Here is a 16,997-nt window from a genome sequence, read left to right as displayed (position 1 = left end):
GTGTTTTACTATATGACCAAACGGGCGTTGTACAGAGAAGTGTATGACACTAACCAATCGGTGACCAATCAGCGTCATACACTTCTCTCCATTCATTTACACTGCAGATAGCGATATAGCTATATCGCTATGTGCAGCCACATAAACACACACTAACATTACTGCAGTGTCCTGACAATGAATATACATTATCTCCAGCCAGGACGGTATGTGTATTCAGAATCCTGACCACTTCTGTAGTGTCTCTGTGATTTACAGCATAGCAGGCATAGTCTCGCGAGATTACGCTGTAAGCTGTCATTCACAGCGAGATCTCATTGTGCTGTGCTGTAGTCTCACAGAGATGTGCAGAGAAGTGGTCAGGATTCTGAATACACATTATGTCCTGGCAGGAGGTAATGTATATTCATTATCAGGACACTGCAGTAATGTTAGTGTGTGTGTGTGTGTGTGTGAGGCTGCACATAACGATATAGCTATATCGCTATCTGAAGAGTAAATGAATGGAGAGAAGTGTATGACGCTGATTGGTCACTGATTGGTCAGCGTCATACACTTCTCTCCACTTGGTCATATAGTAAAACACGCCCAGTTGTCGATTGAGAAAGTCATTAGCATAAAGTTAATATAGGTCATAACTGATTGTTTTTCTAAATAAAAAACACTGCTGTAATCTACATTACAGCGCCGATCACATTATATACAAGATAGGCCACTTATAATGTGGTGACAGAGCCTCTTTAAGTTCATGTTATCACCCCCCTTATTAATCAGAGAGGATATTTTACAAATTGGGGGACTTTTCTAGAAAAGGAGTGAGAAGAATGCCAGTTGCTCATCCAATCACTCCTTTGTGCCTAATTAGGCAGATTATTGACTCCACAACCCGGATGTTTGTTAGGAAATGTCCATCCCTGATTACCATGACTACTAGTCTAGCTTCTGAGCGGTTCTGGTTTTAGTTGTTCCTCTTCTCTCTTTCTTCCTATCAGATTGAAGAGTGGAGTATTTAAATCTGGGTTGGTTCTGTTTTCTTTGCTTGTGATTTTCCTTGTCTCCATGTGTTTGATCAAGCTACTGACTATACCCTGTAACTTATGACTATTTGCACTTTTTGGAACTGGATCTAGACTTGTCTCTGGATTTCCCTATGCTTACTGATTTGGACTTTCTGCTCTTGGCTGTTTTGACCTCTGCAATCCCTGATATCCACTAGTTTTGTAATTTGAAATTTCTGTTTACCCTCGGGCTGTCATGTTATCTGCTCTGGTATTGCCTGCATTGCACCTCCTATCCAACACTGAACTCTGTTAAAACAACCTGGGTTCCATGCTGCAAAGTCCAACCTGTCTTGCGGTGGGCTCTGGTGAAAACCATAGACTAGCCTTAGATTCTGTTTATCAGAGTTGTGACGAGTTTAGGGTTGCTGATTTATTTGCACGCTCATTCCTGACAGTCTCTAGCAGCCTTTGGGGAATCGCTCACCCAGCAATCCCATTCACTTCCACCCTCGGAATTGCTCAACTGGTGATTCCATAACAGTTTATCAGCGTGAAGTTGCACCAAGCACTTGCACCACAACCGCAAACAAACAATAAAGTTTATATATTTTACACTCTCCCTATTGTGTTCATACCCAATCTTTAGCGTGAAATCCTTTTTTGTAGCGATACCCGTTATACACTAAATAGCGATAACTATTAGCACTAGTGAAGAATGTCTAATAAATTTCTTTCGGTCAGAAATTACATTTTTATCCACTGACTGTCTTAAGCGACTGTTTAAAAAAATAATAATTTGGTATTAGTTAACGCATAAGATTAGGTTGAGGTATTTTCGATAATTGATTAGGGTTAGAGTTCATATAGGAGATGGAAAAATACATGCATATATAAAACACAAATTAATTTACATGCAAAGTTAGGTTGGAGCATTCCTGCGATTTAACATTTTTTTTTAAGGCACGCAAAAGTGAACATAGACATGTGTGGTATGTATAAGCTCCTCACATTGTGCAGTTTTTTACAGAGTCCATTTTGTTTGCATAAGGAGTCTGCTTAAAGAGGCTCTGTCACCAGATTATCAAATCCCTATCTCCTATTGAATGTGATGGGCGCTGCAATGTAGATAACAGCAAAGTTTTTTTTGTTTTTTTTGAAAAACGATCATTTTTGCCCAAGTTATGAGCAATTTTTTATTTATGCAAATGAGCTTTTCAATGGACAACTGGGCGTGTTTTCTCGTTTTACCAACTGGGCGTGTATTGTGTTTTTACCAACTGGGCGTGTATTGAAAAAGGTCCTATAGCAGGACGGAAACGTTGCAGCTGTTGACTGAATAAATCACACACTTTTTGGAACCATCGGAGTGCTGTGGGATTTCTTTTGTTCATATATATATATATATATATATATATATATATATATATATATATATATACACACACACTACCGTTCAAAAGTTTTTTTCAATGAAGATAACATTAAATTAATCAGAAATACACTCTATACATTGTTAATGTGCTAAATGACTATTCTAGCTGCAAACGTCTGGTTTTTAATGCAATATCTACATAGGTGTATAGAGGCCCATTTCCAGCAACCATCACTCCAGTGTTTTAATAGTACATTGTGTTTGCTAACTGTGTTAGAAGGCTAATTGTTAGGGATCTGCCAGGTACTACGTCTAGGTATACTCCTGGGATTAATCAATCCACACCTGAGGCCAGACCTGTTCGACTGACACCATCTCCCACCAACCAGGGTGGCAGGCTCAGGAGTGGGAGAGCCTATCACGGCCTGGTCAGTCGGAGTTAGCTCCGCCCCCTGTCCTTTATTACCTGCCGTGTTCTCCTCATCAGTGCTTGTAATTCTTTTGGATTCCTGGCCCCACTGCTGCTTGCTCCAGCCTGCTTCTGCCTTGCTGCTGTTCTGCTTAACCTGCTTTGCTTTGCCTCCGGCTTGCTTCCTCCTCCGTGCTCACTTGGGTATACTCCACCTTATCCCGGTCCGACTACTCATTCACCGCTCCGTTCCCTCGCGGCGTTCCGTAGGCTCCTGCCCCTTCCCTTGCGTGTTCCCTGTTTGTTTTCCCGTGCACTTAGACAGCGTAGGGACCGCCGCCCAGTTGTACCCCGTCGCCTAGGGCGGGTCGTTGCAAGTAGGCAGGGACAGGGCGGTGGGTAGATTAGGGCTCACTTTCCCTTCACCTCCTTCCTGCCACTACATAATTACAAGCCCATACCTAGTCTACCACTTCTCCTACGCTGACGCTATCATGGACCCCCTTGAGACCCTGACCCAGCAGATGCAGGGCCTCTCCCTACAGGTCCAGGCCCTGGCCCAGAGGGTCAACCAGGGTGACGCTGCCTTAGTAGTTCCCCTCACCTCACCTCTAGAACCCGACCTCAAGTTACCTGACCGGTTCTCAGGGGACCGTAAGACGTTTCTCTCCTTCCGGGAGAGTTGCAGACTGTATTTCCGCCTAAAACCCCACTCCTCAGGTTCCGAGAACCAGCGGGTGGGTATCATCATATCCCGACTCCAGGAAGGGCCCCAAGAGTGGGCCTTCTCCTTGGCTCCTGACGCCCCTGAACTTTCCTCTGTTGATCGTTTTTTCTCTGCCCTCGGACTCATTTACGACGAGACTGACAGGACTGCTTTAGCCGAGAGTTAGCTGGTGACCTTACGTCAGGGTAGGAGACCGGTTGAGGAATACTGCTCTGATTTTAGAAAGTGGTGCGTAGCTTCTCGGTGGAACGATCCGGCCCTAAGGTGCCAGTTTAGGTTAGGATTATCTGACGCCCTGAAGGATCTGCTGGTTAGCTACCCCTCTTCTGACCCCCTTGACCAGGTTATGGCCCTAGCAGTACGACTTGACCGACGTCTCAGGGAACGTCAGCTTGAACGCTTCCATGTGCTCCCCTCTGACTTTTCTGCGATCCCCCCCGAGGTCCCGTCTCCTCGCCCCTCCACGGAGGACTCGGAGGTACCTATGCAACTCGGGGCCTCCATGTCCCCTCGACAACGTAGGGAGGTTCACAGAATGAATGGTCTCTGCTTCTACTGTGGGGACGACAAGCATCTTCTGAACACCTGTCCCAGGCGCAAGAATTAAAAGCCGGAAAACTTCCGCGCCTAAGTGATCATCGGGGAGGTCACTTGGGCGCACAGGTATTTCCCGCTAATGTGAAACGCAATAAAATTTTGCTTCCCTTTCAGGTCTCGTTTGCTGGCCGGTCTGCCACGGGCAGTGCTTTCGTGGATTCTGGCTCATCTGCTAATATCATGTCTGTGGAATTTGCTATGTCTCTAAAGATGCCATTTATTGATTTACCTTATCCTATCCCTGTAGTAGGTATCGACTCAACTCCCCTTGCTAATGGTTATTTTACTCAGCATACTCCTGTTTTTGAACTCCTGGTTGGCTCCATGCATTTGGAGCAGTGCTCTGTACTGGTGATGCAGGGATTATCGTCTGATCTGGTATTAGGTCTTCCCTGGTTGCAGTTGCATAATCCCACGTTTGATTGGAATACTGGGGATCTCACCAAATGGGGTAGTGAATGTCTTATGTCATGTCTTTCTGTTAACTCTATTTCTCCCCGGGAGGAGGTAAACACGCTTCCTGAGTTTGTTCAGGACTTCGCCGATGTGTTTTCTAAGGAGGCCTCCGAGGTGTTGCCCCCCATAGAGATTACGATTGCGCCATCGATTTGGTGCCTGGTGCCAAGCTTCCTAAGGGTAGGATATTTAATCTTTCATGTCCTGAACGTGAAGCTATGAGGGTGTATATCCAAGAATGCCTGGCCAAGGGTTTCATTCGCCCCTCGACTTCTCCTGTAGGTGCTGGCTTCTTCTTCGTGGGGAAGAAGGATGGTGGTCTTCGGCTGTGCATTGATTATCGTAACCTGAATAAGGTCACCGTAAGGAACCAGTACCCACTTCCTTTGATTCCGGATCTTTTTAATCAGGTTCAGGGGGCCCAATGGTTTTCTAAGTTCGATCTACGGGGGGCATATAACCTTATCCGCATCAAAGAGGGGGATGAGTGGAAAACTGCGTTCAACACACCAGAGGGTCATTTCGAATACCTGGTCATGCCCTTTGGGTTATGTAATGCCCCTGCTGTCTTCCAGAATTTTATTAATGAAATCCTGAGAAATTACCTGGGTAATTTTCTTGTTGTGTACCTTGATGACATACTGGTGTTTTCCAAGGACTGTTCCTCCCACGTGGAGCATGTCAGGAAGGTGCTCCAGGTCCTTCGGGAGAATAATCTGTTTGCTAAGACGGAAAAATGTGTCTTTGGGGTACAGGAGATACCATTTTTAGGGCAAATCCTCACTCCTCATGAATTCCGCATGGACCCTGCCAAGGTTCAGGCTGTGGCGGAATGGGTCCAACCTGCCTCCCTTAAGGCGTTACAGTGTTTTTTAGGGTTCGCCAACTATTACAGGAGGTTTATTGCCAACTTCTCGGTCGTCGCTAAGCCTCTTACGGACCTTACTCGCAAGGGTGCTGATGTCCTCCATTGGCCCCCTGAGGCCGTCCAGGCCTTTGAGACCCTCAAGAAGTGCTTTATCTCGGCCCCCGTGCTGATTCAGCCCAACCAAGAGGAGCCATTTATTGTGGAGGTTGACGCATCCGAGGTGGGAGTGGGGGCCGTCTTGTCCCAGGGTACCAGCTTCCTCACCCATCTCCGCCCCTGTGCTTACTTCTCTAGGAAGTTTTCGCCCACGGAGAGTAACAATGATATTGGCAACCGCGAACTTCTAGCCATTAAATGGGCTTTTGAAGAGTGGCGGCACTTCCTGGAGGGGGCCAGACACCAGGTAACGGTCCTTACGGATCACAAGAATCTGGTTTTCCTAGAATCGGCCCGGAGGCTTAATCCTAGACAAGCTCGGTGGGCACTATTCTTTATCAGATTTAATTTCTTGGTTACCTATAGGGCTGGGTCCAAGAATATTAAGGCTGATGCCCTGTCACGTAGTTTCATGGCCAATCCTCCTTCCGAGAAGGATCCTGCTGGTATTTTACCCCCTGGTATAAATGTTTCTGCCACGGATTCTGATTTAGCTTCTGATATCGCGGCTGATCAGGGTGCAGCTCCCGGGAACGTCCCTGGGGACAAACTGTTTGTTCCCCTGCAATACCGGCTAAGGGTACTCAGGGAAAACCATGACTCCGCTCTATCTGGTCATCCTGGCATCTTGGGCACCAAACACCTCATTACCAGAAACTATTGGTGGCCTGGGTTGCCTAAAGACGTTAGAGCTTACGTCGCCGCTTGTGAGGTTTGCGCTAGGTCCAAAACCCCTAGGTCCCGACCTGCGGGCCTACTACGTTCCTTGCCCATTCCCCAGAGACCTTGGACCAATATCTCCATGGATTTTATCACCGATTTTGCCTCCATCTCAGGGCAAGTCGGTGGTGTGGGTGGTAGTAGACCGCTTCAGCAAGATGTGCCACTTTGTGCCCCTTAAGAAGCTACCTAACGCCAAGACGTTAGCTTCTTTGTTTGTGAAACACATCCTGCGTCTCCATGGGGCCCCAGTCAATATCGTTTCTGACAGAGGGGTACAATTTGTTTCCTTATTTTGGAGAGCCTTTTGTAAAAAGTTGGAGATTGATCTGTCCTTCTCCTCCGCCTTCCATCCCGAAACTAATGGCCAAACGGAAAGGACTAACCAATCCCTGGAACAATATTTAAGGTGTTTCATCTCTGACTGTCATTTCGATTGGGTCCTTCCCCTTGCTGAATTTTCCCTGAATAACCGGGTCAGTAACTCGTCAGGGGTCTCCCCGTTTTTCTGTAATTTCGGGTTTAACCCAAGGTTCTCCTCCGCTTCCCCTCGTTGTTCCAATAATCCTGAGGTAGAGGATGTTCATCGGGAACTGTGCACTGTCTGGGCCCAGGTTCAGAAGAACCTAGAGGCGTCCCAGAGCGCACAAAAGATTCAGGCGGATAGTAGACGTTCTGCTAACCCCCGGTTTGTCGTCGGGGATTTGGTCTGGTTGTCGTCCAGGAACTTGCGCCTTAAGGTGCCGTCCAGGAAGTTTGCTCCCCGATTTATTGGACCTTATAAGATCATTGAAGTCCTCAACCCTGTATCCTTCCGTCTGGAGCTGCCCCCATCCTTTCGCATACACGACGTCTTCCATGCCTCCCTCCTTAAACGCTGCTCCCCGTCCTGGTCCCCCTCGAGGAAACCTCCTGTTCCCGTTCTCACCCCTGAGGGGGTGGAATTCGAGGTGGCCAAGATTATGGACAGTAGGATGGTCCAGGGCTCCCTTCAGTACCTGGTCCATTGGAGAGGATACGGGCCGGAGGAGAGGACTTGGGTACCTGCCCGTGATGTTCACGCTGGGGTATTGATCAGGAGGTTCCACCTTCTCTTCCCTACTAAACCGGGTCCTCTTAGTAAGGGTCCGGTGGCCCCTCATAAAAGGGGGAGTACTGTTAGGGATCTGCCAGGTACTACGTCTAGGTATACTCCTGGGATTAATCAATCCACACCTGAGGCCAGACCTGTTCGACTGACACCATCTCCCACCAACCAGGGTGGCAGGCTCAGGAGTGGGAGAGCCTATCGCGGCCTGGTCAGTCGGAGTTAGCTCCGCCCCCTGTCCTTTATTACCTGCCGTGTTCTCCTCCTCAGTGCTTGTAATTCTTTTGGATTCCTGGCCCCACTGCTGCTTGCTCCAGCCTGCTTCTGCCGTGCTTCTGCCTTGCTGCTGTTCTTCTTAACCTTCTTTGCTTTGCCTCCGGCTTGCTTCCTCCTCCGTGCTCACTTGGGTATACTCCACCTTATCCCGGTCCGACTACTCATTCACCGCTCAGTTCCCTCGCGGCGTTCCGTAGGCTCCTGCCCCTTCCCTTGCGTGTTCCCTGTTTGTTTTCCCGTGCACTTAGACAGCGTAGGGACCGCCGCCCAGTTGTACCCCGTCGCCTAGGGCGGGTCGTTGCAAGTAGGCAGGGACAGGGCCGTGGGTAGATTAGGGCTCACTTTCCCTTCACCTCCTTCCTGCCATTACACTAATGGTTGATTAGAAAACACTTGAAAACCCTTGTGCAATTATGTTAGCATTGCTGTAAACAGTTTTGCTGTTTAGAGGAGCTATAAAACTGACCTTCCTTTGAGCTAGTTGAGAATCTGGAGCATTACATTTGTGGGTTCGATTAAACTCTCAAAATGGCTAGAAAAAGAGAGCTTTCATGTGAAACTCGACAGTCTATTCTTGTTCTTAAAAATAAAGGCTATTCCATGTGAGAAATTGCCAAGAAACTGAAGATTTCCTACTCCCTTCAGAGGACAGCACACACAGGCTCTAACCAGAGTAGAAAGAGAAGTGGGAGGCCCCGCTGCACAACTGAGCAACAAGACAAGTACATTAGAGTCTCTAGTTTGAGAAATAGACGCCTCACAGGTCCTCAACTGGCAGCTTCATTAAATAGTAACCGCAAAACGCCAGTGTCAACGTCTACAGTGAAGAGGTGACTCCGGGATGCTGGCCTTTAGGGCAGAGTGGCAAAGCAAAAGCCATATCTGAGGCTGGCTAATAAAAGGAAAAGATTAATATGGGCAAAAGCACGCAGACATTGGAAGATTGGAAAAAAGTGTTATGGACAGACGAATCGAAGTTTGAGTTGTTTGGATCACACAGAAGAACATTTGTGAAACGCAGAACAACTGAAAAGATGCTGGAAGAGTGCCTGACGCCATCTGTCAAGCATGGTGGCGGTAATGTGATGGTCTGGGGTTGCTTTGGTGCTGGTAAAGTAGGAGATTTGTATAAGGTAAAAGGGATTTTGCAACGCCATGCCATACCCTGTGGACAGCGCTTGATTGGAGCCAATTTCATCCTACAACAGGACAATGACCCAAAGCACACCTCCAAATTATGCAAGAACTATTTAGGGAAGAAGCAGGCAGCTGGTAGTCTATCTGTAATGGAGTGACCAGCGCAGTCACCAGATCTCAACCCCATAGAGCTGTTGTGGGAGCAGCTTGACCGTATGGTACGCAAGAAGTGCCCATCAAGCCAATCCAACTTGTGGGAGGGCCTTCTGGAAGCATGGGGTGAAATTTCTCCCGATTACCTCAGCAAATTAAAAGCTAGAATGCCAAAGGTCTGCAATGCTGTAATTGCTGCAAATGGAGCATTCTTTGACGAAAGCAAAGTTTGAAGGAGAAAATTATTATTTCAAATAAAAATCATTATTTCTAACCTTGTCAATGTCTTGACTATATTTTCTAGTCATTTTGCAACTCATTTGATAAATATAAGTGTGAGTTTTCATGGAAAACACAAAAGTGTCTGGGTGACCCCAAACTTTTGAACGGTAGTGTGTGTGTGTGTGTGTGTGTGTGTGTGTGTGTATATATATATATATATATATATATATATATATATATAATTACAAAGATCTATTATCTCCATCCATGTATACTTTCACCTCTTTGCTTGCTTACTTTTGCTGTCAGTCCTCGCATGTGTTGTCATTGTCCTTGGTAATTGCCGTGGTTTTCTTGAATATTTTGAAAACCATTGTTCTCAGTCTTAATTTACGTTGGTTTCAGCTCAGCTGCTGGGATTATTAATCTTTAGTGGGAGCTATTTGCACATTTAGCAGGCCACTGTTTTTTTTTGTTTTCTTGTGCAATGCTAAACTGAGTGGAAGAGGTGGCACATTCCAAGCCGGAGCAGGCGATAACGAGAGATCACAATCCATGGAGGTCAGACACATAACCATGCCAAAGCTATTGCTAGGCAGTGAGCCACAAGCAACCCACAAGTTTTTTTTATCACCAGCTACCCACACACGTACACCAAGGCTGCATACATATTAACATTGATTGTGACATATGTGGCTGTATTCGGAGAATGAGTCAAATTGGTCAAACATATTGACTTGCTCCAGTCCCCTCTACCCATACATACCTCCAGCCAGTTGCTGCCCTCTTTGGGAAGCCACGTTATATATTATGATCCCCACCTGATTATGTCCATAGCAGTACGGACAGTGACTGGGTTGAATGCACTGCATTTGGCAGCTGCACATTCCTCCGGTTGATGGCAAGTTACATAGCATATAGGCTAGCATGGGCAGTAGATATGGTGGCGATCTCTGTCTTGCAACCATATTAATAAGGTAGGTTTAGGGCCAAATTTTATCTGATCTTTTCTCTATGGGGATGATGCAGTATGGAGAGAAAAATAAAAGAAATGCAAAAAAAGGAAATAAAAGGGAGAGAGGCAAGTATAAGGGCCCTTATAGCATATAGCATGTCGATCGATGCTCCTTAGCCTCATTTAAACGGAGCAATGATTGTATTGTATTATGTGTATTACGTGCGGATTTGCGTGCGGCAAATTTGCAGCTTAATACAATACCAGCATAGGCAATGAGATTCCAGGAACTCTCATGTACATGCTGTGGTATTTTCCGGGATGGAATTTGACCTGCGGTGCATTTTTTTAGAATTCGCATCTTGTCAATATATCTTGCGTTTCCGCTTGCAAATTGTATCTGCCTACTGCTGTGGAAAATCGCACCAAAATCCGCAGCATGAAAACGCACCGAAAAAAGCACTAAAACGGAAAAACGCATCAATAAACGCATGATTAGGTGTGGTTTTTACCTGCAAGTTTCCTGCGTATTGCTGCGGTTTTGGTGGGTATTTTCTGCAGCAAAATACGCAACGTGTGCATGTAGCCAAATGCTCTGATCAGCCGACAAACAAGCGTTTGTCGGCTGATCGCTGCCTCGTTTACACAGGGCAAAGCGTTCGTATGAGCGTTTATAGGCCTGATCGTTGGCTCATGTAAAACGGCCTTAGGGGGAAGGGAAATTGTTAAATGGATGTCATCACCAACAAGAGAAACTCTGTGCTGCATTTGTACGGCACAGTCATAATGAACACAAGTGATCACATCTAATCATTGATCTGTTCACCTGTCTCAAGAGTAATGCACATTGTGAACAGAGCATTGAGATCTGTCAGCCTGTAAAATGTGCCAGTAATCTGTAATGATGAAAGGTTAGACCTGGGGGAGTACCAAGGCTGTTCGGGAATGTACAGTCATCAGAATATGTGTCCCCCTACAGACCTCGGCCTGATAGCAAACAACTCTCCATTCTGATGCATGAGAGAAGTTATGGCTGAAGTTATAAGGAATGTATAGAAAGTTTTGCTTGTGACGTCCATTTAATTATAGGACTCATTTACGTGTAAGAGGAGAGGGGTATATATGTTTTAATGTGTTTGCTCAAATGTTACCACTGCTTTTTCAAAATAATTTTTCATATAAATCCGCTCTTCCACACTATGGGCCTCATACATAAAAAATCGTTCTAAAAAATTGTCCTCAGCAGCCAGTCAAAACTCTTTCATTTTCAAACCTGCTTTGGAATAATGAAAGCTGGACTTGATTGGTTGCTATGTACAACGCTGAACTTTTTTGTATATGGCGACATAAAAATAAATGATTTAAAATAAATAAATGTTTTTAGTTGTGCAAAAGTAATAAAACTTTAACCAGTTGCAGACCGCCGATAGACTATAAACGTCCTGGCGGTCCGCACTTATCTCTGCAAGGACGTTTCAGTACTCCTGTTTGCCGCTCCCAGGCGGAATTCAGCTCTGTTCTATAGCTGTATCTAGACAGCTGTATCACAGAGCTTAAACCGGAGACCACTCAGCGTGGTCTCCGTTCATGTGATCGGTTCTGACAACCTGTCATAACGATTACATTGCTCCTCCCAGTGGCGCTTGCGCGCTGATGGTATGGAGCTCCATGATGCAGCTGTTTTTTTATTCAATAAACATATTTTTTCAATAAATATATTTGTCTGTCTATCTATCACACAGGTCATCCGGCCAAAGATCGCTATATCCCGTAGCCTACAAATCAAGTAATAAAAGTCAATGTGGTTGTGTCGCAACGTGCAAGTTGCTGCGACATGACAGTTACAAGAAATTCAAACTGTCGTGTTGCAGTTACTTGCAGGTCACGACGCAACCACATTGACTTACATTACTTGCTGTTTATGCCATGGGACATAGAGATCTTTGGCTGTGTGACCTGTGTCGCGGCCAATGTCACCATGTAGTCCAAGCCTTAGGGTGACTTTACATGTGGTAGATTTGTGCAGGTAGATTCTGCAGTGGTTTTCTTTTTTTATTTATATACACCTTCACATTCAGTGCTAAGATTGTATTTGTTACTTGGTAATGTTCCTTAGAATGGCATCGTTTCTAAATCTTATGAATATATTGGGGGAAATATAATAGACACCCTGTAGAAAAGTTATTTGCAAAAATGTTTAGACGTTTGCATTTTTAAGCTGCCTCCACAACTTTTCTGAAATGTGGGTGGGGGTTTGAAAACAGGGCGTGGTCTGTTGCGGCCCAGCAAATTTACTATACTTTACGCCAGAAAACTGGCACTCAATTATAGCGGATAGCTACGCTAGCTCGTAGCGGACGTAGATTTCCCTTTCAGGCCTTGAGACGCACCTAAATTAATATGATGTATTCGCCTCTTAAACAAATGGAGCACATCTTACAACAGCTATCTGTATACTGAGGCTGGGTTCACACGTAGCATAAACGCTACGGAATTGTGTGCGGACATTCGTAATGCAGCGTAAACATTAATAACTTGACCTGCAGTGTGGAATTTAATTCCACAGCATGTCAATTTATGCTGCGTTTTAGTTGGTTTTCCGTTGCGGGTTTTCAACATTGAATTCAATGGGGATGCAAAACCCTCAACAGAATGCCAAGCGTGGCGACTTTTGCGGCGTAATCACAGTGTTTACGCTGCAAAAATTGAAACGCCGGAAGACAAGAAAAACATACTTACCCAGAACGCCCTCCTTCCTGCAGTCCAGCCTCCTGGGATGAGGTTGCATCTCATGTGACCCCTGAAGCCAATCACAGGCTGGAACATCACATGGCCTGAAACGTCATCCAGGGAGGTCGGCGTGCAGGTCAGCGGAGGGAGTGGGTAAGTATGAACGTCTTCCTTCCGCAGCAGAATTTCTGTCCGAAAAATCTTTCAGACCGAATGTCCTGCGGGTTCCAGGTCGGACACGTGGGATTTTTACGCAGCGTATACGTCCCGTGGGAACCCGGCCTTAGACTGGCGTAAAAAGACTCGAAAACTCACATGTTTGCTAACTGACTGACTTAACGTTTTTATATATTATTTGATATTGTCTCTTCCAGCTTCTTCAGCAAAAATGGGTCTTGTTGAAACCAAACTGGCCATAATTCCTGGAGCAGGTAAGCTTGATTTATATGGGAAAATAATATTGTTTGCAATACATAGATCGGTGGAAAATCTAAAATAGAACTTTTATTCGATATACCATAAAAAGCTAGTGGCATTCAGGGTGCACTGTGACTGATATTCAATCACTTATGGCTTCCATATAATGCCTATCACAGAATCCCGACGTTGGGATATGTACTTGGCAGATAGCTCAAGGTACGGTAATGTGTGGTTCCAACCCCAAAAAGGAGGAGGATACAATATAATGATGTACTGTGGACCTTAATTTCAGCTAATCCTGATTTGTATTCACAGTGTTCCATAGAAGTAAAAAAAAATATTTCACGCACACGATATTGTTGTGCTTGATGTAATAACATGACAACTACCAACTCTTTGTCTATAATTGTACCCCCTTGTTATAGGGTGGATGAAAATAGACAAAAAATGTTTTCACAAAATAATAATAAAATAGGGAATAGCAACGAGTGAATTAAACAGCAGGTGAGGGCTGCGGCCCCTACCATAAATAGCTGAGCGCACTAAGCAGTGTACGATTTCCCTATACCAGATACATTGTATGCACAATGCTTATCTATTAGTAAACGTTCTAGCTCGATTAATATTGTGCTTCATGTAATTAGATGACAACCACAACCTTTTGTCTATCCCTTCTTATAGGGTAGATGGAAATAGACAAGTTAATAGGGAGTAACAGCGAGTGAATACTACAGCAGGTGAGAGCTGCGGCCCCTACCATGGATAGCTAGATACATTCAACAATGTACGGTTTCCCTAAACTGGATACATAGTATGCACCATGTTTAACTATTGGTAAACATTTAAACTCATTCTAACTCTACCTTCACTGTCTCAGAGAGGGATCATCAGGAGTAATTGATGCTGTGATAGACTATATATTTTAGCAGGTAAAACTGCCGTGGCTTAACATCAATGAGCACGACTCCACCATCAGGGCTCGAGCTCAACAGTTTTAACTGCTCATCCATTCAGTAGTCAAATATATAGTCTATCCCAGCAATCCTATGATACCTCAGTACCAACACCACATGAGCAGCTAGAGCCAGTGAAATCTTTGCCTGCTGGGAGGACAGTGTGATTATCCTTCTCTCAATATTCTCCTGTATAAGCTAATATAATATGTAAGTATAGACCAATGAGGCTGAGCTGAGATATTCTTCATTATAACAGTGTGACCAGGAGCTGGTCTAATCATAATCAGTAACTGTGATAAGAGTTTGCGTCCGTCCAAACCCCTCCCCTGTGTGGAACAGTCCATGTATTTTTATAGTATAGGAAGTTCTGGTGCCTGTATGCGTGACACAAGTGTATCTCCATTGACTTAAGTAGGAAGAGCGTGTATCCAAAGCCTAAATCAGACTGTTGCTATGCTTAGTGAAAGAAGCAGCAAGGAAAAGAACAGGTTGGGAGACTGACACACGGAATTCCTTAATGGTACACATTAACAAACTTCTGTTTTGGTTGGAGTTTGCCTTTAACTCAGAATTTCCTAAAAGTGTATTTGAAAATGTTTTTTTCTAATCTAGACAACCCCATTAAATTTCCCTTAAATGCCGGTTTCTGCCCCTGATATATCTAATTGGATATATTTTAAAATATGACATTGTTAGACAAGAATTTGGCTATTTTGCAATTGAATATGAAGCTTTTTACGTATTTTGGAAAATACTTTAACTGAGCAATAAAACCGATACTTTCATTTTCTAGTAGAAAAAAATGCCAGAACGCTAAAGTAAAGTTGTGCAAGCTATAGTATTCGATCTTGCTGGCAGTGAATAAAGGGGACCAAAGACCGAAATCCCTCGGCATCTATGACATGTCTGTCTATTTATGGTCGATTCGTTTTACATGAAATATATTTTTTGTAATGTTACATGGTTTTAGTTATCACACAATTAATAATATAATGCGAGATCCCATATGCACAGCAAATTTATTGGCCATGTGTGAAGATCTTTAAGTAATTTTCCATCCCTTGTTACCGACAGATATTAAGGGGGTTGTCCCACAAAGGACATTTATCACCTACCTACAGGCCCCAGTGCTGTACTTGGCTGTTTCCATCTGTCCCACTCCATTCAAACTTCTTTTTTTTTACTGCGGTCGTTCATTGAAGAGGAAGGGGGCCTCGGAACCCTGTTGTAGTCAAGGTTCCAGTGGTGGTACCCACAATGATCAGACTTTTTTCACATATCCTGTGGATAGGTGATAAATGTTCTTTATGGGACAACCTATTTAAAGAGCATTTCCACCTGTGTATCCATTTTTCAAACAAGAAATGGCAGTCATTACAGCAGCTAAAGCAGTTGTCCCTTATTTTTCACATGAATGACAGATCTACTTGCCTAGCAGCCCAGCTACAAAGTGTCAATGCCTAAGCACCTTCCGTGAGTCTGGGAACAATAAGGAACAGCCTCTAGAGCAGTCGTCTGCAACCTGTGGCTCTCCTGCTTGGGTGAAACTACTTCCAGTTGTAGTTCAACCACAACTGGAGAGCCATAGGTTACAGACCACTGCTGTTAAGGATTGGTAATCGAAGGGCTCAGGGGCGTAGTGTATAGGGGATGCAAGGGTTGCAGTCGCACCCAGGCTCTGGTTCATAAGGATGGATTCACACACAGCAGATTTTTAGTTGCAGAAATTCCAGCGATTTGAAAATCTGTTTCATTTGTCTGAATGGATCTTGCAGAAATCCATATACCTGTTGCAGAAACAACCCCATTCAGATGCGCAAACTGATTTTCAGCCGCAGAGGTTTGTACTACAATGTCTGCCGCGTGTGACTGCACCCTAAGGGGTAGCAAAATGCCCCTTTGCCTCATAAGTAGACACCAGTATTAGGGCTGTCATGATACCAAAATTTGGAAAATAATTTTTTTTCTGTTTTTTCCTCTTTGCATCCCGGCGTTCATAACTTTTTTATTTTTTGCTCACCATAGCTTTATGAGATTTTGTTTTTTGTGAAGGTGACATTTTTTTTGGTACTTTTACGTTATCGTTTCATTTATATAAGTTTTTATTTTGTCAAAAATGCAGAAAAAGTTTAGTTTTTGAATCCAGTAGTGGGATGAAATAGTAGAACACTTACTAGAAGCAGCAGCAGCATGGATGACATTTTATCTCGGTAATAAGCAGTGTTGGAGTGAATCCATCACTGGGGTGAGACCGTAAAGCACTTATTAGATGCAGCAGCGTTTGTCTGTGTCTCTTTCAGTCTCTCTACAGCTTTTCCGTGCTCCTCCTCCTCCCCCTGACATCTCCATAGACCTCTCTGAGCAGCATCTGTGACCTGACCTCTCAGTCTGATAATCCATCTCCGCATCTCTGAATACAGATTTTACCAGTGAATTGCAAGTGAGCAAGCAGTGCATGAGGGGGGTGGGGGGGGGGGGGGTCGTCGTCTAATAAGTGGAGAAAGAAAGAAGTTATTACAAAGTTTCTTATCATTACTTGTACTATTGATTTATAGGAAAAATTTAAACGACTGTTACACTTTAGCTATTATTTATATTAGTATTGGTTACAAATAACCTTATTTTCATACAATGATCTACCCCAGTGCTTCTGAAACTATGAGGTGGGCATCACCAGCGAGGCGCCCCCCAGTTGTTGATGAGTTGCAGCCAGGGAAGCAGTTTTGACAGAAGTAATTGGAAATTACAGCAATCT

At 44.5% G+C, this 16,997-nt stretch overlaps 1 protein-coding gene across 1 annotated transcript in view; it reads left to right on the top strand.

Annotated features, from left to right (window-relative positions):
• Positions 1-16,997, top strand: part of AUH (AU RNA binding methylglutaconyl-CoA hydratase) — a 232,352-nt gene that overhangs the window by 111,594 nt on the left and 103,761 nt on the right. Inside the window, exon 6 of the mRNA XM_075852664.1 lies at positions 13,241-13,297. Within this exon, the coding sequence (XP_075708779.1) occupies positions 13,241-13,297 (57 nt within the window). The remainder of the gene's footprint in view (positions 1-13,240; positions 13,298-16,997) is intronic.

The sequence above is a fragment of the Rhinoderma darwinii genome, chromosome 1, assembly GCF_050947455.1.
Source record: "Rhinoderma darwinii isolate aRhiDar2 chromosome 1, aRhiDar2.hap1, whole genome shotgun sequence".
Lineage (NCBI taxonomy): Eukaryota > Metazoa > Chordata > Amphibia > Anura > Rhinodermatidae > Rhinoderma > Rhinoderma darwinii.
This window is presented reverse-complemented; position numbering and strand designations above follow the sequence as displayed.